The 24,616-nt window shown below is 45.2% G+C and overlaps 1 protein-coding gene across 9 annotated transcripts in view; it reads left to right on the top strand.

Annotated features, from left to right (window-relative positions):
* The window catches only part of ZNF462 (zinc finger protein 462), a 138,024-nt gene that overhangs the window by 90,562 nt on the left and 22,846 nt on the right, over positions 1–24,616 (top strand). For all 9 annotated transcript variants that reach the window (XR_006820764.1, XR_006820765.1, XM_046022557.1 and 6 more), the window contains 3 exons: positions 12,352–12,619; positions 14,539–14,675; positions 23,734–23,957. Coding sequence is in view for 7 of the 9 variants with exons in the window: in XM_046022557.1 (XP_045878513.1) it covers positions 12,352–12,619; positions 14,539–14,675; positions 23,734–23,957 (629 nt within the window). In the remaining 2 variants the exon portion in view is untranslated. The remainder of the gene's footprint in view (positions 1–12,351; positions 12,620–14,538; positions 14,676–23,733; positions 23,958–24,616) is intronic.

The following is a 24,616-nucleotide window of genomic DNA, read 5'->3' as shown; positions in this document are numbered from 1 at the left end:
TGTGGCAGAAAAGGAACATTATTTTTTAAACTGGGGCACACCAGGAGCCCCAGGTTCTCTTCCTGTTACTCCATGGACTGGCCGGGAACCGGAGGTCCTCTCATCTCCACTTTGCCAAACCTCCAGCAGTCTCTATGCAAAGTGCCTCCTCTGCATGCTACATACCTGGGATGAGAGCACGTTCCCGATAGAGAAAAATTGGTAAAACAGTTTGTATGGTGAAAACGTAGTGATAAATGTGGGCAGGGAACCCATGAATGCCTTCTAATGGATTGCAGCAGGCTCCGTTTTCATGGCCATAGAAATTGACTGTAGGAAAGTCACGGCGCATTCAGATACGTGCTGCCGGTTACACCTGTGCATTTTACAAACCTCTGCGCCTCCCACTGGGTGCAAAGAAGAGGAGAGAGTTGCATATGGAATCAACAGAAGTGCTCCCAGGTAGCCTGATGCCATCCGTTTCAAAGTTTAGCCTTCATAGTTGATTAGGGTCAAAAGCAGAAGTGATGCCTTTGGTTTCTTAGGATGGCCATGGATGATGAGTTTCATGCCATCCAAACTCTCAAATGTTCCAGAAGCCATTCTCCAGATAATCAAAAGAGACCCAGGCTTGGTTCAGGTAAAAGTGGGTCAGTGTTTCAGTGGGAAGCCTCTCTCAGCCTTGGTGTCCTACGAGAATGTGCCATTTGGTTCTTTGGGTTTTCCTTTTAAATCCAGTTTTCCAGAGCACTTTTCTCAGTTTGAATTCTTTCTGGATCTTAGTAACACGTTTATTGAGCACTTGCTTTGGGCCAGACCGTGAGCTAAGTTCTGGGGGATATGAACTTTAAAGAAGTTACAGATGGATGGATGGGTAGATGGATGAATGAATGAATATCCTATTTTCTTCTTTTTTTATTTTGTTTTTAATTTTATTTTCTCAGTGTTCCAAGATTTGTTGTTTATGCACCACACCCAGTGCTCCATGCAATATATGCCCTCCTTAATACCCACCACCAGGCTCACCCAACCCCCTACCACCCCCCCAACCCTCAGTTTGTTTCTCAGAGTCCACAGCCTCTCATGGTTCATCTCCCCCTCCAATGTCCCCCAACTCACTTTTCCTTTCCTTCTCCCAATGTCCTCCATGTTATTCCTTATGCTCCACAAGTAAGTGAAACCATAGGATGATTGACTCTCTCTGCTTGACTTATTTCACTCAGCATAATCTCTAGTCCCGTCCATGTTGATACAAAAGCTGGGTCAAATATCCTATTTTCAAAGAGATCCTAGTTTGGCACAGGTGAAATAAATTAATCTCAGTGCCCTGTCATGAGCACAAGTAGGGATTTTAATAATTGTAATTAGAAAGTTCAAGGAAGATCTTTATCGTGATGGCAAATTTGAACTAAGTTGGGTTTTGAAAGATGGTAGAAGTTGAGAAGGCTGAAAAGTAGAAGAAAGGCATTGCAAGACTGAATGATGCAGTGAAAGGAGAGCACACAGTGAATGTTAGGAGCCTTCCGTGTGACTGGCAGGGAGCAGTATGGCTGTGGGGGGGATAAGTCTGGGAAGGTGCAGGAGGGTGGGAACCCCAACAGTGCAGAGTTTGGACCTTTTCCTGTCAGACACTGTGATGGTTATGTTTGCTTTTAGAAGAGAAAGGAATCTTAGGAGGAGAAGAAACTTGAAAACGGAACACCTGTTAGGAACATTTTGCAGTGGAAGGTAATGTGTGCAACACAGGGCCCGAACTGTGGCCGTGGAGTAGTGAGTAGATCACAGAGGACGGTAGAACCAACATGGCTTTCCACTCATTGAACCCCGTAGAGCAAAAGAAAGAAATGAATAGAGGGTTTGTTCTAATTTTGTTGACTGAGTGGATGGTGAGGCCATTTACAGAAAACCCCAACGAAACAAATGATTTTGTTCCCCCAAATATAGGGCCTGGCAAACTGCAAGTCTTAGTAGATTTAGGTCAGACTTACCTGGATCCCCCAACAGAGAGAGAGAGAAAAAACATGAAGCTTCATGTAAAATCAGGCCATCGTGAGACCCTTTCAATGAACTTCAATAGGATGGGACACAATCTCTCAAAATGAGAAGGTGGCCTTTTTTTTTTTTTTTTCTGTTTTTGTCATTTTGAAGACTAATTTTTTTGTTTTGATTTTTTTTTTCTTCATCTATTCCCTGATCATATTTCAAGGTTTTGTTTTTACTCATCAGAATGACAGGAAGTTTTCAAAGTGTGTTTCCTTCAAGTTTGGCCTCAGCCTTATTTTCAGGATTAGGCATTTGTTTTTCCATTTGCCTCCATGACAACGAAGCCCAGAATTCCTATATATAGTCATCCAGCGCCCATTGTCCCCCTGGCCATTGTAGCATAATCTCGTGCATCCAGGCCAGAGAGCTTCACTGGTGAAGGAAGATGGGGAGGCGCCGGGGTCCTTGGCCTGGAGATTTTCAAGGCACAATCAAAAGAAGGAAATAAAATAATGTGGCTGCCCCTGGAGATTTATGTTCCCCTTTAGACACTATCCAGAAGCAGTTGAAATGTCTCGTGTTCTTTGTTTCTAATACGATTTAGAGTGGCCCACAGAGAGCATTTTTGAGACTCTTCAAAGGAAGTGCTTGGAAAGTTGCATTGATGATTTGTACTTGGTGGTATTCTTCTGGAGGCCAGGTTCTGCTCTGTGTTAATAGTGTGAAGTAAACAACAGGTATCTTGAGAAACAGAGGGAGTTGAGTTTCAAAGGGATTCAGATAGAACCTAAGAAAAGTTATTAAGTAAGTAAACTTTTTGAGTCTGTGAATCATCTTGGCAGCATTTTGTTTTCGTAATTTCAAATGATAGGTGGTGGATGGACAGATAGGCAGACAGGCCCACATTTAAGAAAGTCGTACACAAATTCAATCCCGCAACATTTTCCTACATACCTTTATTCGTAAGTACCTTTCTTTATGAAAGGACTGTGAGTCTCTGTGGCTATAAAAGCATGTGAGGTACTATTCCTGCTGATCTAAAATGGAAGCTCCACAAGGATCCTTGATTTTTCTTACTGATGTATCCCAAGTGCTTTGAGGTGCCTGGCACGTAGAAGCCTCTCAATAAATATTCTCTGAATTAATCGAAAACTGGGAACGAATATATAGACTGGTGTAGTAGAAACTCTTATTTGATGTGATCAATACCCACCTTCTCAGTTATATTTGAAAGTTACTAAATGCAGGGGATCCTTTTTAAAATGTCTTAAGCGTCTTATTTTCACCTACAAAATAGATTCATTCACCAGTACTGAGATGTAGGGCCAAGCATATGTACTGGAGTCCTTCAGTTGAAGTTCCCCATTTCCTCCATGGCATAAAAGACAGGCATCACGTTGTATCATGTGTTAGTTCCAGAGTCTGCTTCTTGTAAGTGGAGTGGTAATTTAGACGTTTGTGGAACAGTCTTAGAGCATAGTCCTTCTAGATTTTTATGTTCTCAGTCTTTTATAGTTGGTCTTGCCAAAACATAATTTGACATAAAATAATTTTTTTTAGCAACGACTTTATCAAGTCTTTCCAAAGCATTCGATGTAGCTTTCATAGAAATGACACCTTATGTCCATATTTCATCATTTTAGGTCATATTAATGATGGCAGACAAGCTCAGTAGCAAATAGAACAGGTACAAAGAAGTCTGGGAGCAAATCCAGTGAGTTGTTAACATCAGCTCAACTGTTGGAAGCAGAGATGGATGGGCCTGCTGGAGGGTAACCCCCAGCACTAGTCCAGACACTGCTGCCTTCAGTCTTCTTGGGTCAGGTGTTTTAGGGTCAGAGGCATTGATCTGGCCAAATGTGATGGTGGAGGTTGTTTAAGGGACGGTGCGAGTGTAATGTGAGGTATAATGAGATCAGGGTGAGAAAGCCAGTGTGTCTGTGCTGACAGAGCACCGAGGAGAGCAGCGTCCTATCTGGATTGTTGGGAAAAGTCATCACAGTGTAGACGACATTTCAGCGGTGCTTTGAAGGATGGGTAAGTATTTGCCAGGCAAAAAGAGGAGGAAGAGTGCTTGGTGGCCCTGGTCAAGGACTCCCAATGATGAAATAGGCAGAATGTGCAACTGGGAATTGAGAATGAGCTAGAAGTGAGGTTGAACACCTGGTCTGGGGCCAAACTGAAGAGCTATACATACCGCACTCAGGAATCAAGACCTCACCCTTGGGCCCGGTGGCATAATCCTGTCATAACCATGTGAGTGATAACATGTCTGTGATGTGCTTGCTGGCTGGAGTGGAACAGATATCTGAGGAAGGAAGACCAGATAGGAGATTGTTCCAGCTGCCCATGCAGGATATGAGGGCCTAAATGAACAATGGGAAGGGAAGGCCTAGAGAGGGAAGTGGTTGGAGCTGAGCGGGACACAGGTCTCTGGGAAGTGTACTTGGCTCAGGTGCTGCTGCCAAGGATAGCTGGGAGGAAGAATCTGACAGCTGAAACTAGAACGAAGTGGTGAGCCATTCACTAACGTTCAGACACGTGGGCAAAGGAACAAAAGGGCAAAAGGAAAACTGTGGGCAAAGAGGAGATCGGTCTTCAGCGCCTCGGGTGTAAGGAGTCTGACAATTTTTTTCGGTGTTAGAGGAAGACTCAGTCATCTCAGGGCTTGCTCAGTTTCTCATGGCAGCAGGATTCTCTCGTCCCCACAGATACCTGGGTCAGTAGCGTAGATGTGAAAACACATAGACTCTCTTTGTCCTTTGCCCACATTTATTAGCAGTTGCATGATAGAAGTTGCATGGCATTCCAGAAGTTTCCCAGCTATTAACTAAAGTAGATCTTTAACTGCTCTCTTGGTGTTGTTAGTGTCCCCTTCTCCAGTTTTCTATGATTTCTTGACTGGAAATAGTGAGCTGTATTTCCAGCATTTTGGAGGTCTCATACTTTGGGTATTTACAGTAGTTGCAGTTTAGTTATTCACAGGTAATATTCTATTTCTGGTTCCTTCTCCTACCAAACTTGAGTTGCTAAATTGCCTGTTGTTTTTTTTTAAGGGGTAACTAATTTTATTTTTCATTTATTTTTATTAACATAGAATGTATTATTTGTTTCAGGGGTACAGGTTTGTGATTCATCAGTCTTACACAATTCACAGCACTCACCACAGCACATACCCTCCCCAGTGTCCATCACCCTCCCACCCTCCTCCCCTCCAGCAACCCTCAGTTTGTTTCCTGAGATTAAGAGTCTCCTATGGTTTGTCTCCCTCTCTGGTTTTGTCCCATTTCATTTTTCCTCTCTCCCCCTATGATTTCTGCCTTATTTCTCAAATTCCACATATCAGCAAGATCATATAATTGTCTTTCTCTGATTGACTTCTTTTGCTTAGCATAATACCCTCTAGTTCCATTCATATTGTTGCAAAGGGCAATATTACATTTTTGATGGCTGCATAGTATTCCATTGTGTATATATACCACATCTTCTTTATCCATTCATCTGTTGATGGACATCTAGGCTCTTTCCATAGTTGGGCTATTATGGACATTGCTGTTGTAAACATTGGGGTGCAGGTGCCACTTTGGATCAATACATTTGTATCTTTAGTTGTATGATTGCTAGTTATAGGGTAGCTGTATTTTCAACTTCTTGAGGAACCTCCATACCGTTTTCCAGAGTGGCTGCACCAACTTACATTCCCACCAACAGTGTGGGAGGGTTCCTCTATCTCAGCATCCTCGCCAACATCTCTCATTTCCGCACTTGTAAATTTTAGCCATTCTGACTGCTGCGAGGTAGTATCTCATGGTGGTTTTGATGCCCTGATGCCAAGTGATGTTGAGCACTTTTTCATGTGTCTTTTGGCCATTTGGATATCTTTGCAGAAATGTCTGTTCATGTCTTCCATCCCTTTCTTGATTGGATTATTTGTTCTTTGGGTGTTGAGTTTGATAAGTTTGATAATCTTCTTTAGAGATTTTGGATACTTTAGAGGTTTTGGATACTTTATCAGGTATGTCATTTGCAAATATCTTTTCCCATTCTCTTGGTTGTCTTTTGATTTTGTTGACTGTTTCCTTTGCTGTGCAGAAGCTTTTGATCTTGATAAAATCATTTTTGCCCTTGCTTCCCTTGCCTTTGATGATGTGTCTAGGAAAAAGTTGCTGCATCTGAGGTCAAAGAGGTTGCTGCCTGTGTTCTCCTCAAGCATTTTGATGGATTCCTGTCTCACATTTAGGTCTTTCCTCCATTTTGAGTCTATTTTTATGTATGTTGTAAGGAAATGGTCTAGTTTCATTCTTCTGCATGTGGCTGTCCAATTCTCCCAACACCATTTGTTGAAGAGACTGTCTTTTTTTAGTCAAAGATTAGTTGGCCATAAAGTTGAAGGTCCATTTCTGGGCTCTCTGTTCTGTTCCATTGATCTATGTGTCTGTTTTTGTGCCAGTACCATGCTGTCTTGATGATGACAGCTTTGCAATAGGACTTGAAGCCCAGAATGGTGATGCCACCAGCTTTGCTTTTTCTTTTTCAACACTCCCCTGGGTCTTCAGGGGCTTTTGTGGTTCCATACAAATTTTAGGATTATTTGTTCCATTTCTGTGAAAAAAGTCTATGGTATTTTGTTAGGGATTGCATTAAATGTGTAGATTGGTTTAGGTATCATAGAGATTTTCACAGTATTTATTCTTCATTCCATGAGCATGGAATGTTTTTCCATTTCTTTGGGTCTTCCTCAGTTTCTTTTATAAGTATTGTATAGCTTTCTGGATACACATTTCTTTGCCCCTTTCATTAAATTTATTCCTAGGTATATTATAGTTTTGGGTGCATTTGTAAATGGGATTGACTCCCACTGCTATTCAACATAGTACTAGAAGTCCTAGCCTCAGCAGTCAGACAACAAAAAGGAATAAAAGGCATCTGAATTGGCAAAGAAGAAGTCAAACTCTCACTCTCTGCAGATGATATGATACTTTTTGTGGAAAACCCAAAAGATTCCACCTCGCCTGTGTTTCTCAAGAAAATTAGAATTCAGGCATTATTTTGAACTTTCTATGCTATTTTAGAAGATTTTAAATTCTCCCTTTTGCGATCTACCCTACTCTCTGGCATACATATTTTTCCATTCAGACTCATCCTCTGATCTTCATTCCTTTTCCGTGTCGGAATTAAGTGACTTTTTCGCATTGTGATATGAATGGAGTTATTTCATTCCTATTTAAGACTTAAGGTGGAAGTGTGGTGAATTGAACGTTCCTGCATCTTCATATCTAGTGTTGATTTCATTAATGAACACATTGACTAATACTGGCTATTAATGGGCACTTAGGTTTCTTTTGACATTCTCCTCCGTCTCTCTTCTTCGAACATTCCATCAGTCACCACGTACTGATTTTGCTTCTTCTCCACTTAGCTCTTTGTGGATGCCTCTATCAAGATGTTTGTTTCTCTGCATTTATCATAATGAGTTTTTACATGTCCATCTGAGATAGTGATCTGCTTGAGGGCAGGAACCAAATCCTGTGCCCAAAACTGAGTCTTCTGTTGACATAGATGCTCAGTAAATATTTGCTGAACAAATGGATATAATTGAAGTATTTGCCCCCCTGGATACCCCTCATGTGCTTGCCTAAGATCCTTTGTCTTTTAATTTTCTCCTGGTACTTGGTTCACGCCGACCAAAAGAGCCTGCCTCCCCAAGTGTGCACGAAAGTCTAGCTCAGATAGAATTAAGTGTGGTTGCTGGGCACCAAGATCCTTCTGCCACTTTAGCACCTTCACTCACATCCTCTCTGGAGCTGCAGAAAATTGAGAATTGATCTCCCTGTACAGCTTCTCTTTTGGATCACTCAGTACATAAGGGGGTTCTCCTCTGCAGCACCCACAATTTACTGCCCAACTGATTCTTACTCTTCTTTGGGTCTCCCTTAATCTTGCAACAGTTAAATTCTCCTGCTACTCACTCTTCATTTGTTCTCCTTGCCATCAGTGGGGTAAGTTTGCCAGACGTGGAGAAGGCCTGTGTTGTCACAACAGCTCTGCTCGCCCCCCTGCTAGAGCCCAGCTCTGAGAAGGTGTCTTCTTGGACTTTGACTCCCTAGAGCCTGCGCATAGGCTGGCACTAAGAGGGTGTTAACTAAATGTTTGTAACCTCAGAATATTCTAGAACGCTTCATTCTGTCATCCTTTTTGTACTGCCAGAGTTCACATATTTGTCATTCATCTTTATAGAATCAAATTTCTTATGATTGTTTCTCTGCTGGCTAATTTTTAGAGAAAAGAAAGAAAAAAAGCCCCTAGAAGTGATAGTCCCCTGGGTTTGGTGGCATTCTGGGAGATAGACTTTAACAAGGTGGTCTTCTATTTCTCCAGGAACATGACTCAATGAGAGGGCTGGGAGGTTTCCTCTGGAACCCAGCCCTTTCCTTAGTTCAAAAGCCTGTCCAAGAGCCACTGGAAAGTAGCCACCTGTCTCCCGTCCGTGTACCTTTCTTTTCCCAGCCAAATCCCACCTGAGGAATCTCAGAGCAGCATTATTTGAGGGCATGTTATCAGGCATCTGCACAAGTGTGACATTTGGGCCGGCTGGTCTCTGATGCTAGGTATCTGCTGTGTTCTCCTGCATAGCCTGCTGGTGGACTTGTCGCCTATGTGATCCCGTGTTTTTGTTTTTATAAAGCATCTTAAAATTTTGGATATTCTTTTTCTTTCCCACGTGCCTTGCTTTATTTTTTCCCCCCACATGCTTTGCAAGGCCCATTCACATCCCATTCACTGTTATCCCCTATCTGTTCCGTTTTCGTTTCTATCTATTCTAAAATGATTTTCATGACTTTCAATTTTTCTGTCACCTTTTCTCCCTGCTCTCTGCTATGTATTTATTGTTGATGGACCACTCCCATGTTCTTTCTCATTCTTCTGACTTGTATAACAGGACCCCAGGTCACCACTGGGCATAGATACCTGGTGGGCAAGACTCATAGAGTCTGATGAATCTTTGGTGAAATCCAACCTCTGCCTCTTACTAGCCATGTAACCAACTGCCTCAACTACCTCATGGGTAAAATTGGGATGAGAACCTAACTGCACACTGTAAGTTGTGAGAATTAATTGCTGGCTGTTCAGTAAATTACAAACCCATATCCATAAGCACCATGGCCATCTATGCTAAAATTCTAGTTTGATCTTGATTTTACAAAATATGTTTTTATAGACTATTGACAAGATAGCTACCCATGACTTAGATCCATCTTGCAACTATAGCTGTACCTGATAATGTAATTTCTAAAGCTTTGTACTTAAATAAAGTCACGGGTCATAGAATTAAGCTTTTAGATGGCAGGCGTATGTCAGGATTGAGTTAGGAACGTAGGGACCAGCCTGGTCTCTGCTGTTGGTTCCCCTGTAAGGATTACCGGCCATCTAACTGATAAAGATGTGATCTGGGTGACCACCTTGGGTTCAGTTTCCCCTGCATTCACTCCCTCTGCCTCCAGTGCTGTATATCTCAGTGACCACAAACCTGGCTGGCGGAAACAGAGTTTTTTCACTTTCTGTAAGCTCAGAATGAAGAAAATAGTCTTAATGATGATTTTTAACCTCTGTGACGTTGTCCCTTCACTACTAACAATCTGTTTGCCTTTCTAACCTGGGCACAAAAACGACCCTTTTCCTGTTCCTCAGGCTGTGTCTCGTGAACAAGTTGGAATGTTATGTAGTTTAGCAAATGGGCTTTTTTAAGATCGGTGGAATCATACACGCTCACGTCTTTGTCACTTTAGTGCCCAAAGTGCTAAAATTGTACATTATTCACAAACTCCCAAGTGAGAGAGAATGAAAGACATAGTGTGTCTTGGCACCGGAGAGGAAAGTAAAGCTCTAAGAAGACCCAAAAAGTTGTAACCTGGGCATTATTACAAATGTACCATAAGTGGTGGGATTTGCCTATCTTTGTAAATAAACCTGTCCATCTGATTTTAACCAGGAGAAAAAAAAAAGGAATCCATAACATGGTACACACGGCTGTTCCTTTTGCATTGCCATTTACGAAGGAAGGGCGCTGAGCCTCCCTTTCTTGGAATGCTTTCCCTCACCACTTCTTGCATTTCTGTTTCTTCAAGTTTCATGTAACATATATATACCGAAGTTAAAATTTAGAATTCATTTTTTGAGATGGATGGAATGAAATGCAATAGACCCTAGAGACAAGAAAAATGTGTTAAATCAAAGAAGACTCCCTTCCCTTGGAGGGAGTCTCCCTAAGAGATGAGTGCAGGTGTGAAGTTGGGGTGGATGGAAGGTAGGGGGAGATGAATGTACCTGGCTTATGATTTGAGTCGGAACAATGGACTTCTTTATGCTTCTACTATAAAGGGATCGAAACTGTCAGGGGCCTGTGTCTGAGGTGACCACCAGCCTCCATGCTAGCCTTGAGGACTCGCTGAGTTGGGTGTCAGGTCTTGGAGGGAGCTGGCAGCTGCTTTTGGAGAAAAGGATCATTCCTTGGGACGTTCATTTTGGTTTCTGGGTAGATTTGTGGGTGGTCGAGAGCTCACAAGCAATAGGACCCGGCTTTGGCCTTGTTGGTCCCAGAATTTCAATCTTGCAGAGCAAAGAGCAAACAGGAGGACAGGGGCTCATGGGGGAGGCTGGCAGGGCAGTGCGCAACCCACGGCTCAGGTCTGTGTTAATAAGAGAGGGGGAGTACACCTTGCGCTTCCTTGTGCCTGTATTAAGCAGAAACCAGTCTTGAGAGCTTAAATAGAAAACATCTTGAACAATCCATGCAGTGGTAAACAAACCTGCTATTGAAAGGAAGAATGAGAAGTTGACAATTGCATTATTGTGATCCTGAGTGGGTTCATCAGCTAGGGTTGAGGAATAAAGAAACCAGAGATAAAAGACTTGAGTAAAATGAATTCAGTTGTGTCATTCCTTTCTTCCTTTGTCTTCAGTTTACACCTGGTAATGAACCCGTGGAGGCTCAGAGGTATTGTTCAAGTTTCCTTTTGTTTTATTTTTGTGTATGTGGCAGGTTTGTTTACAATTTCCAAAGGGGTTTTTTTCTCCATCTTGAGGAATACGAATTGAGGAGGGGGAGGAGGAGAACAGGGAAGGGAAGGTATTTTAGTATTTTGAAGACAGGAGGCGGCCTCACAATAAGGGAGGCTGCTCTGGTTTTTGTTTTTCTTCTGTAAGAGGCCATCGGGATGGATGGTACTAGTTTTCATCAAATACGGGTTTTACAGAATTCCTCCGTGTCCTGCCTCGGGGAATCGTGCTTTGGAAAATGAAGTGTCCGTCAAATCAGGAGGAGGCTTGTACAGTTTCTAACCCCTTCCCCCCTTGCTTTTTGAAAGGCTTTAAAAAAAGAGCCCTTTGTTTTCTTTTCAAGGAAAGTTACACTGAAATTCATCTGAGGGGTGTTTAGGACTCCATTCATGTCACTCATAGGCAGCTGTAGGTTATGCAGGACAATGTTGTCGAAAGCGTAGCCTCAACATTCAAAGCAGCGCGTTGGGAAAAGGTTCAAGACCTTTCTCTCCTCTCTCTCAGTTTTTAAGAAACCGAGATTTTTTCCCACCTCCCATCTAGATCAGATTTCTCCACCACATCTCTCCACTGGAGCTTCTCAGGGTTAAGATTTATGGCCGTCATTTCCGACATTTTCCTCCGGATTGCAAACTTGAAAATACCTTTCAGGGAAACTTATTTGGAATTTCATTTTAATGGGATTTATGAATAAATCTCCATCTTAATGCTGACTAAGCTTTAAACATCCATTCCAGGAGAACACTATTAGATCTTTATATTTTAAATTTTAAATCACTTGACTGTGAAGGCATAAAACATTTTTATATTTGTGAGTGCCATGTGCTCAAGCCTTTCTCTTAAAGACCTTTTGGTTGGTGGGGGGAGGGTTGGCTTGAATAACTCTGGGCTGCAGAGGAGGACATATGACATCATCGACTTTCCTTTCTCACCGCGGTGCCTGTGTACTTGGTGTGCATTTATTTATCTCACCTATGGGGACGGGTGGGTGCTCTGTGGCAGCCTGTTACCACGCTGCCATTTCCTTTAGACCACAGTTGACTTTCTTCCTTCACTTTGAAACCTGTCACCTCAGAGTTTTATTTTTAAATGCCATGAGCCCTCAAAGTCAGACGAGAAGAAGCAACACTTCCTTCCTACCTGCCTTTCCCCAGATCTGTGTGGTAGGATGTAAATGAAGATGAAAGGTGGATCGTAGTCATCGTCTTTAAAAAAAAAAGAAAAAGAAAGAAAGAAAAGAAAAAACACTCCAGACTAATGTCGGGGGTTTTCAGGGGTCAAAGCTCCACTGTGGTCTCTGTGTCCGGTGTCCTCTTCCCCATCTGTCCACAGACTCCTCCTACTCCGAACCTCCAGATGTTCAGCAGCAGTTGAACCACTATCAATCCGCCGCGCTGGCGAGGAACAACAGCCGTGTCAGCCCCGTGCCTCTCTCCGGGGCCGCCGGGGGTGCCGAGCAGAAAACCGAGGCTGTTCTGCACTGCGAATTCTGTGAATTCTCCTCTGGCTACATCCAGAGCATCAGACGCCATTACAGGGACAAGCATGGTGGGAAGAAGCTCTTCAAGTGCAAAGACTGCTCCTTTTACACAGGCTTTAAGTAAGTGGCGTGAAGAAGGGCCTTGAGAAACAAGGTGGCTGTGCCTGCTCCGCCCCTCACCACACGCTTCCCTCCATTCTTCTGGGGAAGGCCCTGCTCCCGTGGGATCTTACAGGGATCGGGTCCAGTCTTCACAAAAGGAGGCTAGTTCCAGAGGGCTGCCTTGGGGCTTGTGGAAGGGGGTTTAGGAATGAAGCAGTCGCTATATCAGAGCAAACAAGTTTAAATGTTAGAGCAAATGGGCAGCCAAGAAGTGTCAGAGTGTGGTAAGGGATTTCTTGGGCCCAGTGCATGAAGTGATGAGTGTTTTTTCCTGTGGAGGACTATCCTCCCTTTTTTAGATTTGTCTTTAGGGAGAAAAAAAAAAGAAATCTGTGTTTCTGAAAGCAAAATCAAAGCCAAGAAAAAACATCCAGCAATTATGATTTCCCTGCGACCCTTACAGAAAATTCCTATTTCTTAATATCATATTGTTAAGGGACACCCAGAGAATCAAGACTCCAGCGCTGTGAAGACTAGAACTGAACCAACTATAGAGAGATTGTTCCGATCCAGAAACAGATAATCCAAAGCCACCTTTGCCCCTGTGTATAACAGAATCAGTGAGCTCAAGGAACAGAGTGCTTCCTGTCATGTGCTCTGGATGCTTCTGATCTAATCTCATTCTGTGCAATGCTGCTTAGTTTAGTGGTTATGAGTGCAGAATGCGGAACCTGACTGCCTGGGTTTGAACCCCAACTTTGCCTCAGGTTGTCAGTGTGACTTTGGACAAGTCCCTAAGCTTCTCTGTGTCTCCTGGTCCTTATCTACAAAATAAAGATAGTAATACTACCTCACTTATACGACTCATAGAAGGAATAAAGGAACCAATATATCTAAAGTGCTCAGAATAGTGCCTGGTGCAAAGGAAACACTAATAAGCATTATAATATCATAGACAGCCATTATAATAATATAATATTAGGTGGCTGTATTACAGGTATAAAGCTATTATTATCTCCTCCTACTGTGGTTAGTACCTGTGCTGGTTAGTACCTGAGCCGTAGGCCACTCTAGTACTTCAAGACAGGCTTCATGGCCAACAAAAAGCAATCGGAAGAGCAAGGTTCTTTTCCACCAATACCTTAGTTGATGGGATTCGATGGGAAATGGGTTACAGCTCTGACTATTAATTTGGTTCAGTTGTTTTTCAGATAAATATGTATGTGACCTTAGAATTGAGAAAAGGCTAAAGACCCAGATAACAAGGGCCCACTGACAGGTGTACACGTTTCCCCAGAGAGAAGCACTTGAGTTAATAAGAAGGGGACCTTGCCCCTTAGACTCATGGTTTCATCCATTTTTATGAGGCACCGAAGGCTTTGTAAATGGTGAGGTTTTGAAAAGGATAGAGGGGAAGGCAACAATAGCCTTCCGCCTTCAGGCTGGTACAACGGCTTTGAGTTTAGTTTAGCTGATCTTCAGCGGCCATGATGTCCCAGCCGTCTTGCCGTCTCCGCCCTGACCTGTGCAGAGTCACGTAGGCAGCTGGGAAGTTCACGTGACTCCAGTCCTCCTCCTTCCACACACAGCGAGAACCTCTTTCTCTTAGGGACTTTGGCTTTTTGCTTTTCATAGTCAGCTTCTCATCTTCTAGAATGAAGTGTTTGGGGAAGTCCATTTCTTTCCAAAGTAAGCCCTGACCCCAGCCAAGTGGCAGAAATTTTCAAAAAGGGAAGTTAGCCCTGCATGACAAGGTCCAGGTAGTGGATGAGTGACCAAGGAACTTGTGGTCTGGAAGCATGACGAACGACTGTGGTTTGGGCCCTCAAGCCAGGGGAGTCACACGCAGAAGCCTAGTGAGGTAGCCTGCAGGGGATGTGTGAGCGACACGATCCCTTGTCACACTCCTCACCTGTCTCCCCCCACCTCTCTCCCAGATCTGCTTTTACTATGCATGTGGAAGCTGGGCATTCAGCGGTTCCCGAGGAGGGCCCCAAAGATCTCCGCTGTCCTCTCTGCCTCTATCACACCAAATACAAACGCAACATGATTGACCACATCGTGCTGCACCGAGGTAATCTTCCTAAATGTGGTTTTCTTGGGGGGCGTGGGCTGTGGGCAGCATTTCAGGGATGTCCCTCTCGAGGTGGCTGCTTTGCCCTGGTCCCTGGTTCCTCCCCTTCTCTCCAGGTAGGAAATCACAGTGGATGACCACAGTGACAGCACATGATAAAAACCCCTTCCTGCCACAAGGATCTGCTCCACGTGGAGGGAGGCAAAGGTGATGGGTTGGGCAGTGAACACTTCTGGGCTTCCCAGCGTGAGGCGTTTTCACATTCTGATTCCTCTGCCCTCACCACCTTGCTGAGGAAGGAGCGAATGGGAAACAGAGCAGACGGGTGAGGATTCATTACAAAATGTGAGGAGCTGTCTGGTTGCAGGCGATTCGTTGGCGGGAGCACGAAATGATGATTTCCAAAGCAGAGCGTGGAGTTTCCCGTGAAATGAATGGAGAGAGGAAAAAGTCTTAAAAATAAAAGTGGTCTGATGTTAAAAATTCCAGAGTCTTCGGATTTAAGTTCTGGTTTTAAAGCCTCCTGTATTGGCCTGCTCTCCAATCTGTAAGAAGAGAGGACGGTCAAGCCTATGAAATGATGCGCCGAGGGTCTGGTGCGTTCCCTGGTGGATACATACTGGGTGTTCTGGACATGCGGCTTCCTGTTGATAAACAGGGATGGTTCTTTCAAGTCCTCTTTGGTTTTCCTCTCAGTTGAGTTTACTCTTGGCCAATTACAACACTGTTAAACAACAGGCTTCCTCTGCATTGGAAGGAAAAATATGTTTATGTAAAAACTACTTTGTCCAAAGAAGATTCAAGCCAGAGGTTGATGGAAAAAGATGACCAGAATCCTGGTTGCTAGTCTCTTGTGCTGTTTCCGTCCACTGATCTTACATCTTTTGTTCGTGCCTTCCCTCCCTCTTCGTCCCCCTCTTCGTTCCTTGGCCTCTAACCTTAGGAGGCTTTCCCATGCTTGCCACGTGGGCCTCAGAAACAGTGGGTGTGTCTTCTGCTGTCCTGCTGAGATGTCACACACCCTGACATGCTGGATATTTTTGGAGCATTTTCAAAAGTGTCCAGCATGTCCCTAGCGCCACTGTCTTGGGCCATTGCATTTTGTGACATTTTGCCCATCTCTGCTGCATACCCCGTGGAAGGCCCTGTTTAGTGCCCTCAGGTTTCCTTCCTGCCCAGGCCACTCTGAGGAGCCGTGAGGTCGCTGCTGGCTGGGACGTCCACTTGCAGGATGAGAGAAGCAGCGTCGGAACACGGAAGCAGGAATTCTTGGCCAGAGTGGTCCCACCCAGGGCGCCATGTCATTACCTGGCTATGGTCTCCCAGCCCACGTGTGGTGGGGAGAGGCCATGAGTAGTGTTCCTGCTGAGCAGATAGAAATGATGAGACCTCACTTCTGTGGTCAATTCCCCTGGCTTCCCGTGCTGCTGCCTGGTGGGCTCCAAGCTTCAGTGGCTAATGAGCTGCGGTTTCAAGAAAGGGGTGTGTGTGTGTGTGTGTGTGTGTGTGGAGGGGGGGGACACAGAGAGTACATGCTAAAGCTGAGAAAAGCCCTTGGAGTGCTACCCTTGACACCAAGTCACTCCTGTCCAACAACATCTTAAGGGCTAGTATTATTACCTGTGTTCCTGCTTCGTGTGTGTGAAACGTGAAACTGAGAGAAACTGCTTTTTCTTGGATTCAGTGTGGTTACTTGTGGCCATCTGGCAAAGGATTTAAGGTCTCTTAAAGATTCTTGTGCACAACAATAGGATTAAAACAAATGGGAAGTTGGGGCAAATGCAGACTGAGGAGAGACCAGTCACAAGTCCCCTGGCAGTACGAGGACACTCAGCGACACTTTGGGGTCTGGTGAGTGCTGTGAGGTGCCGTGCGCCTGTCAGCCGCGGTCTGCAGGTCCGCTCAGAGAGCCCAGCCTCCCGCAGGGGAGAAGAAAATGGAATCTGTTGGGTTTTGGGTGTTGGCTAGACTCTGGAAGTTGTATTCAGGAGATTGTCAGGAATCCTAGACACCAAAACCTGAGAGGAATTTCTCCGAAGCGGAGCGTGTGTGACCCAGTGTGTATGATCCCCACCGCGGCCACCGTGGGAAGGTGCACAGGGACCGTGACAGCAGGCTGGTTGAACCAGGGTCGCCCGAGCACTCACGGGGCGGTCAGTCATCTCCAGGCCTCTGAGCCTGGGACCCTTCCGTTCATATTGCCCGTCGGTGGTTCCTTACAGTCTCTGCTGTTTATTCGCAGAGGTCATTTATATTAAAAGAACCATCTAAATCTATAAATATCATCCTTATCAGGGTCGGAAAGTGCACAATCTAGAACCAAGGGGCGTTTGAGGATCAGCAAAATAATGACAACATTAACAACAGATTACTGTCACTGTTGACGAGGACAGGTGCTGTACTAAGTGAGTCCAATATGTCATTTTATAGAATTCTTACAAAGCCCTGTATGGTGTGGGTATTACTGTTATCCCCCAATCACAAGGATAAAAGGTTCAGAGAGACTGAGTGTGACCCAAGATCCAAATGACTAAAAAGGACCCAGCTGGATTCAAACCCAGGCTTGTCTGCCCCCCAGTCTGTGCCTATAACCACCAGGCATCGCTGTCTCTTCCCTGGGAGGACGGCTGGTGTCACCCTGTTGAGCATTCCCGTGGCTGTGGCAGCTGGGTCTGAGGACGGAACCACCTGTGGGGCTGGAGGTCAGAGTTGAGGACCACGGGACCACAGATGACTCAGGACAGCCGTGTCTGCCATCTGTGTCCTGGCCTGGCTTTGGTGTCCATCTCAACCCAAAATGGCATCTTAGTGGGAAGCTGGTCTTGACGAATCAGGAGACAGGGCTGGGTGTCTGCCTTGCAATTTCAAGTTGGGGTTGAACTCAAAGTAACAAGAGGTGGTTCTTCCTGCACCTGGGCTCTCCTTGCTCTGGGGATGAGTAAGCATCTTTGGTCTCTAGGGCCTGCAGTAAGAGAGCTTTCTGAGGCCTGGCTTCATTAAAATACTTGGGATCAAAGGGAAGAAAAACAACTTCTGAGCTGGCCTAGGACTGAGATACTGCTTGCAAGAAGAGTTGCCTTAGTTTTTTATCCCAACAGGATGATATATTTAAATAGGGAGGAAAGGGAGGGGAGTTCATTTCATTCATGAGAAATCTGAATGAGAAATGATCATGGTTTTATGTGGGCTGTGGCAAAAGAGCATACTGTGTGTCCATGCATTCAGCAAGCATTCATTACTTGCTTGTTATGTGCAGCACTATGCTAGCTTCTTGGGCAAGATAAGGTACATAAGACCCAGGACCCTCCCTCCTCAAGGAGATGAAGCATGTGCGTAAGTCTCCGTAATGTAGTGAGTGATGGGTATCTAGGAGATTCACGGTGGCAGGTGTATCTGTGTTGGGAGTAGAGAAGGTAGTGTGGAGGGGTGGCTTTCAAAATGAGCTATGATGATGTTTCAGAAGGCAAAGAAGTTTGAAGTCAGGGCATGTTAGTTTCCTAGGTAGCTTAAAACAACAGTGTACTGTCACTGCTCTGGGGCCTAGAAGTCTGATACCAAGGTGACAGCAGGGCCAGCCTCCCTCTGAAGGGTCTAGACAAGAATCTTCCCGTGGCCCTCCCTTACTTCTAGTGGCTCCCACCATCCTTGCCTTATAGCTGCATCATTCTGGTCTCTGCCTCTGTCCATGCATGGCCGTCTTCCCTGTGCATGTCTTCTGTGTGTCCTCTCCTCTTCTTCTAAGAACACTACTCGTTGAATTTAGGGCCCACCCAAACTATTGTGACCTCATCCTGACTAGTTACATTCATCTGCAAGGACCTTATGTCCTAATAAGGTCTCATATCAAGGTTCTAGGTGCACATAAGCTTCTGGGGGACACTATTGGACCCACTATATGAGTGGGGAGGAAAAAGATCATTCAGGTAGGTGGGAGCAAGCAACACTATGTGTTGACATAGTGGTGTTTGAGCATTCTGAGACTGAAGGGAATATAGGGGACAAGACCGGTAAAGTGTGTTCTGGCCAACTTAGGTAGAGCTTGGATACCACTGTAGGACTTTGAACTTTATTCAGTAGGCAGATGGGAAGCCAGGGTACCTGATGAATACCAGTTTAGGAAAGATTGAAGCCAAGGATTGGTAGACCCATTTCTTCCAGGAACTTGGGTCTGATCAACATTTGGTGAGATTGGCCATGATTGGACCAGCTTTAAGGACAAAATTAAGCCCTAAGATTTTTGTTTAAAGGAAAAGGCTGGAGGTAGGGCTTTTGGTGGGTTTTCATTCAGTGCAACAAATATTTATTGAACATTCACTATAATGTTAGCATTGTTTTAATCCCTAGGGATACAGCCATGAAGAGTCAGGCAGTCTGTGCACTGAAGGAACTTGAACTTAAATGGGAAGAGAGACCATGAATAGGGAATATTTTCATGAGTACCTTTCCCCTGAGTTTATCAGTTTATCACCATGACGAATCACGATGCCTTGTGCACAGACAACTTTGCCTGGATGTATCTTTTTTTTTTTTTTAAAGATTTATTTATTGGACAGATAGAGATTACAAGTAGGCAGAGAGAGAGAAGGAAGCAGGCTCCCAGCCAAGCAGAGAGCCCGATGTGGGGCTCGATTCCAGGACCCTGGGATCCTGACCTGAGCTCAAGGCAGAGGCTTTAACCCACTGAGCCACCCAGGCGCCCCTGCCTGGATGTATCTTGCACACCTTTGGTGCACCTGGAAAATTGGGTACAGACTGAATTACAGTTTTGCCAATATTTTTATTTCTATTTCTGGGGCTGTGTAATCCCCGATGCCGGTCTCCAGTTGGCATATTAATTTAAAGCTTCTGCTTCCCAGCCCGTAACCCCATATATGGGCAAATACTGAATTTAACTGAACCCTGCAGGTGGGTGCCTTTTGGGAACAAACTAATCTCCCTTAGTTTACCTGATCCATATCGTTTTTCTTAAGGAAAAAAAAAAAAAAGCTACAGTGAGATTGCCAGTCTTTCATTGTATTCCACGAAATTACACATTCCCCTTCCAGCCCCATCAAATACTTTTGCCAGTTAGAATGAGAGGTGTGGTTCCCGGCTTTCTCTGCTTTGACAGTGGTAGCCTGGCTAACGTCAGAATCAGTAACTTCTTACCAGGAGTTGTTGTCCTTAATGTTTGTGTGTCCGTTTATGGTCATGTTTTGGAATCATTGTTTTTTAGCTAACCCTAATGGCTTTCTAGTACTCAGCTTTTGTCACTTGTTTGGCCTAGAGTAATAGGTAGGGCTTTGGTTTGGCCCAAAGAGGGTCTCAGCCCGGCAGCAGGATCATTTGCATACAGAGTTTGTTGGTGTGAATGACTTCCAGATCTCTCTCTGCTTCGTTCAGACTTGGCACGTTGTGGGGAGGAAACCCAAGTGTGCTGTGGCCTGCCTTTCAGGAAGAATTTTTACTTGGTGACTCTGGACTCCACAGTGATGTGGTTTTTCTCTGTTTTGAGCAGAAGTGACCCTCTGCCCTCCTGGTAGTTGGAATTCAGCCGATTTTTCCACTGAGCTCCACGGGAGCTTGACAGCACACCCTTCTAGGCTCTGTTGCACTTGGGTTCCTACAGGCTTCCGTGGGGCATTCCTCCTGGGCTTCGTGTCCAGCCGCAGCACCAAGCAGCCTTTGAGTAGGAAGAGATGAGAGACACAATCTATCTTGTAGTCAAACTGGTGAAGTCATAATATTTTTGCAGCCAGCTCTGGAAGCTGAGTCACAATGAGTGTGATTCAAGCCTGGGTTTCTTACCCAAGGTAATTTTGAGAGGTGTGAAGTCAAGAAAGACCCACAGTTGTCACTGCCTCCATAGAAAAAAGGAAAAAAAAAAAAAAAAAACCTGAGCCCTGGGCTTCTGTAGCCAAGACAGGGCTCCATCCATACCTGGAAACATTCCAGTCTCTAACTTTATGTCCTTGACTTGCCTCAGTAATGAATAACCTCATTCAGAAAGCACTGTCAGTGATTTGTCCACCTTTCCAAGTCTGTCTTGTTTTTTTATCTTGGTCATGTTAGCCGTGTTTTCAGGAAGAAAAATTAACTTTTTTTCCCCTAAAATGAATATCTTAGTAAAAATCCACGTAGCCCAGAGACTTGGAATGTTGGTGATGTCTTCATTTGGAAATGAGAAGTCTGACGTTTCGGAGTGAGTAAGCAAGCAGGAAGTTGCCTCTTACCTGATTCAGAAGATACTCGAAGGGAGTTCAGCTAGAAATGGTTGCCTTAGATATGTCTGTAGCTGTAGAACCCTTAGTCAATTAGGAATCAGAGGCTTCTCAGTAAATGGCATGCAGATCAAATGTTCCAAGAGAGTTCTTTTCGGGGGTGAAGGAGAGGAGGGCGCCGGCACAGGTCAGCCAGGAGACCTGTGCTCCCAGGTCGCAACTTTGTTCTGAACCAGAGGCGTGACTTTGAGGAAGGCATGCAGCAGGCCAGTCCTCAGCTTCCACACCAATAAACTAAAGGTAATAAAACTGACTTTGCAGAGTCTTTCGAGAATAAAAATTTAACCGTGAGGGTAGAATGCCTAACAGCGCTTGAAACAGTGAGCTCCTGGTAAATCGCCATGGTCAGCTTCCATGAATCATTATTATTTAAACTCCAGGCTATTTTGAGTGCTCATGACTTTGTTAAGATTCGCTTAGACATACATAGTGAAATGGGAAACTAACCAAGGTGGTAGAGGAGTTGAAAGGGAGGCCTGTAAAACCCCAGTCTGAAAGAAGCGATTCTTTACGGGGAGACGCGAAGACCGGAGGCTGGCCTCGCAGCTGTCTCCAAGGTGCTGGAGGCATCGTTACGGGGGCTGTTAGACCTGCTGTGGTCCATCTCCATGGCGGTCGGCAGGGCTGGAGACAGAGAGTGCCGCAGCAGAAATGACACAACCCAGAGTGGGAGCCAACACAGAGCAAAGGGGCAGTGTCAAGGCGGCAGAAAAGTTCGTGGGGGCACTGCCCGCGAGCCTCTGAGGCATTGGGCCCAGTCCCAGAGGTTCAGCCTGTACCCATCTCGTGCTTGGGCGCCGGCTTGCACCTGTGTCTTAGCCAGAGCGGCTGGAGGTAATGCTTTCACTTGGTGTCAAGTAGTGGTCATCAGCCGGAATCTGGAGGCATTTTTGGTTGTCACCCCTGGGGAAAAGGGGTGCCAGGGCAGGTCAGTGGAGGCCGGGGACCCTTGTGAAAATCCCACAGTGCAGAGTACAGCCCCCAGAGTAAAGCCTTTTCTGGCCTCAGAATGTCAGGAGAGCTACTGTTAAGAAGCCCCAGGCCCCACGAGTGGAACGTCATGGCCTGGACTTTCTCAGGGCTCCGGCTGGCTTATGCCAAAGCATTTTTTTCCTCCGATTACACCGAACCATAGAACTGAATGGTTAGAAGACTGTTAAACATTTGCTATTCTAAGAAAATGTGTGGATTACATTATAATCATGTGTTTCTTAGCTGTCTGCTCTACTTTGGTTTAAAAATATTTATATTGCTAAATAAGCGACTGACTCTTTGTATAGGGAAACTAACATATGCATTAGAGCTCTGGGGAATATGTAGCAAACACCACCTTCCACGCTTCCTCTGGCCAGCTTTTTGCTAGCCAATTAATCGCCGTATTCAAGGACTCCCAAGGCAGGGACTGCCCCGCAGTGAGAATGTGGTCGCTGAGCCCACAGCGTGGCTTTGGGTGGGGAGGATTCCCCAAGGGCCAACCCCGGCCAACAACAACGGGCAGGCTCGCAGGGAGAGCTGCGTCAGTGCACAAAGCACTGATGTCTGGAAACGTTGCTACTCAGTGACTCTGAAAATAAATCACGCTTTCTTGACTTAATAATACATTGCTATTTCTAAATAATATAAGTATATGTTGTGTGCGTCCATTTGTAAACTTCCAGAGTCTTCTGAAATCCAGACACAGCATGAAAACACACGCTATATTTGATCCTTGCATAAATAGCACAGATTTTAATTTTATCCCAGTTATGGATATCTGGCGCGTGCACCGATACTCTGGGCAGACTGGTGTGAAATTTAATTTGAGCAGTTAAACACAAGGGTGAGAGAGTGCAAAATAAACAAGCACACGCATTTCCAGCCCTACAGCATTTGGTATGTTAATGGGAAAAGCACCCAAATCCTCTCTCTCTCTTATTTTTTCCCTTGTGACAATCAGATTACAGATTGTCTGAAAAGGCACAAATCTTCCCTATCTCCCTCACCACCCCCAACGCCCCCCCCCCCCCACCCTGAATGTTTCCCGCAGCCATTTCATTTGTGAGCTTCTCGGAGTTAGAGCTGGAGTTTTAGTGAATGAAAACCTACAGGTCCTTTGTTTTTAAAATTTGTTATTAGATTAGAGATTCCCTTGGTTTCAGGAGAAGGAAAACCATCTTCTTGAGAACATCTGGGAAGGGGAAACAGGAGTGGAACGGGAAACAGTGGGACATAAAGGGTTTGCTTTTCGACGGGTGGGGATGCAGATCACAGCTGGGCCAATCACAGCGCCTATGAGCTTTGGAAAGTTACTAAGAGTCCCGTCCTTCGCTTTACTGATTTGTAAAAACAGGAATACCTCCAGCCTGAGAGAGTTGCCAGAAAGGTACACCATTGGGGCACACAGGTGCTTAGGAACCATCCGTTCCCTTTCTGCTTAGGGGCATCTCTGGGTCCAGCTCAACTAGCACATACTAAGGAAGTGCTCAGGCAGGCTGTCAGTAGTCGTCACGGTGGGTAAAACACGGCAGCCACTCTCATTCCACCTGCATTCAGGAATTAGCGAGCACCTCCCAGCCTCCCACCTCCATATAAAGATCCCTCTGGGGATTAAGTACACCAAGAGGTTTTGGTCTTACAAACACTTACCTGGACCAGAAGATGCTGTTTGGGCAACGGAGGGAGAGGCAGTGTGCACATGAGTTCACGGACACCCATGAGAGGTAGCAAAACCGGTTGAGTTCCTTCCTTTATTCCAAAGACAGAGCGCGTGCGGACCGTCAGTAAAAACTTCCGTCTTTCCATTCAATTTGTTTCCACAGAAGAGCGAGTTGTCCCCATCGAAGTGTGCCGTTCCAAACTGTCCAAATACTTGCAGGGAGTAGTTTTCCGCTGTGATAAGTGCACCTTCACCTGCTCCAGTGACGAGAGCCTCCAGCAACACATAGAAAAGCACAATGAACTAAAACCTTACAAATGCCAGCTCTGCTACTATGAGACCAAGCACACGGAGGAACTGGACAGCCACCTTCGGGACGAGCATAAGGTACCTGGCGTCTTCCTGCCCCCACCCCGCGGCACCCCTGTGGGGATCAGGCCTGGTGGGGAGACTGAGCTCCGGGCGGTCACGCCCGCTGGGGGTGAGTCGGGACTAAAGGTTGCGGGCACGTTTCCATCTTTTTTCTATGATGAAAGAAATGAGAGGTCATGTTAGAAAATTGGAACACAGAGATGAGCATAAGGAAAATCACCCCGGATGCTGCCACCAAATCACCTGCTTAGCCCTTTTTATCTCTTCTCTGCCATTTCCCCTTGTTTTACAGAATTCTGGTGATACCACATGTAAACTAATATGTCATCCTTCTAAAAAAAATTTTTTTTTTTACTTGACAACCTAACGGGACGATTTTTCCATGTTATTTTAAATGTATCATCACAGGAATTGACGAACTTTCTCTGTAAAGAACCAGATAGTCAATATTTTAGGCTTTGCAGGCCAGATGGCCTCAGTGGTAAGCACGCAACTCTGCCTTTTGTAGCAAGAAAGCAGCCACAGACAAGACATAAATGAACGAGCACGGCTGTGTCCCAGCGACCCCTTGTTTACAGAAGTAGGCAGCAGGCTGAGGACCCGGACGGAGGTGCTGACCCCTGTTGTGACGGCCAGCCACCTTGTCCCTCAACCATGTAGGTCGTTTCCACTAT

This window comes from Meles meles, chromosome 11, assembly GCF_922984935.1.
Source record: "Meles meles chromosome 11, mMelMel3.1 paternal haplotype, whole genome shotgun sequence".
Classification (NCBI taxonomy): Eukaryota; Metazoa; Chordata; class Mammalia; order Carnivora; family Mustelidae; genus Meles; species Meles meles.
The sequence above is the reverse complement of the archived record's forward strand: the minus strand, read 5'-3'. Positions and strand labels throughout refer to the sequence as shown.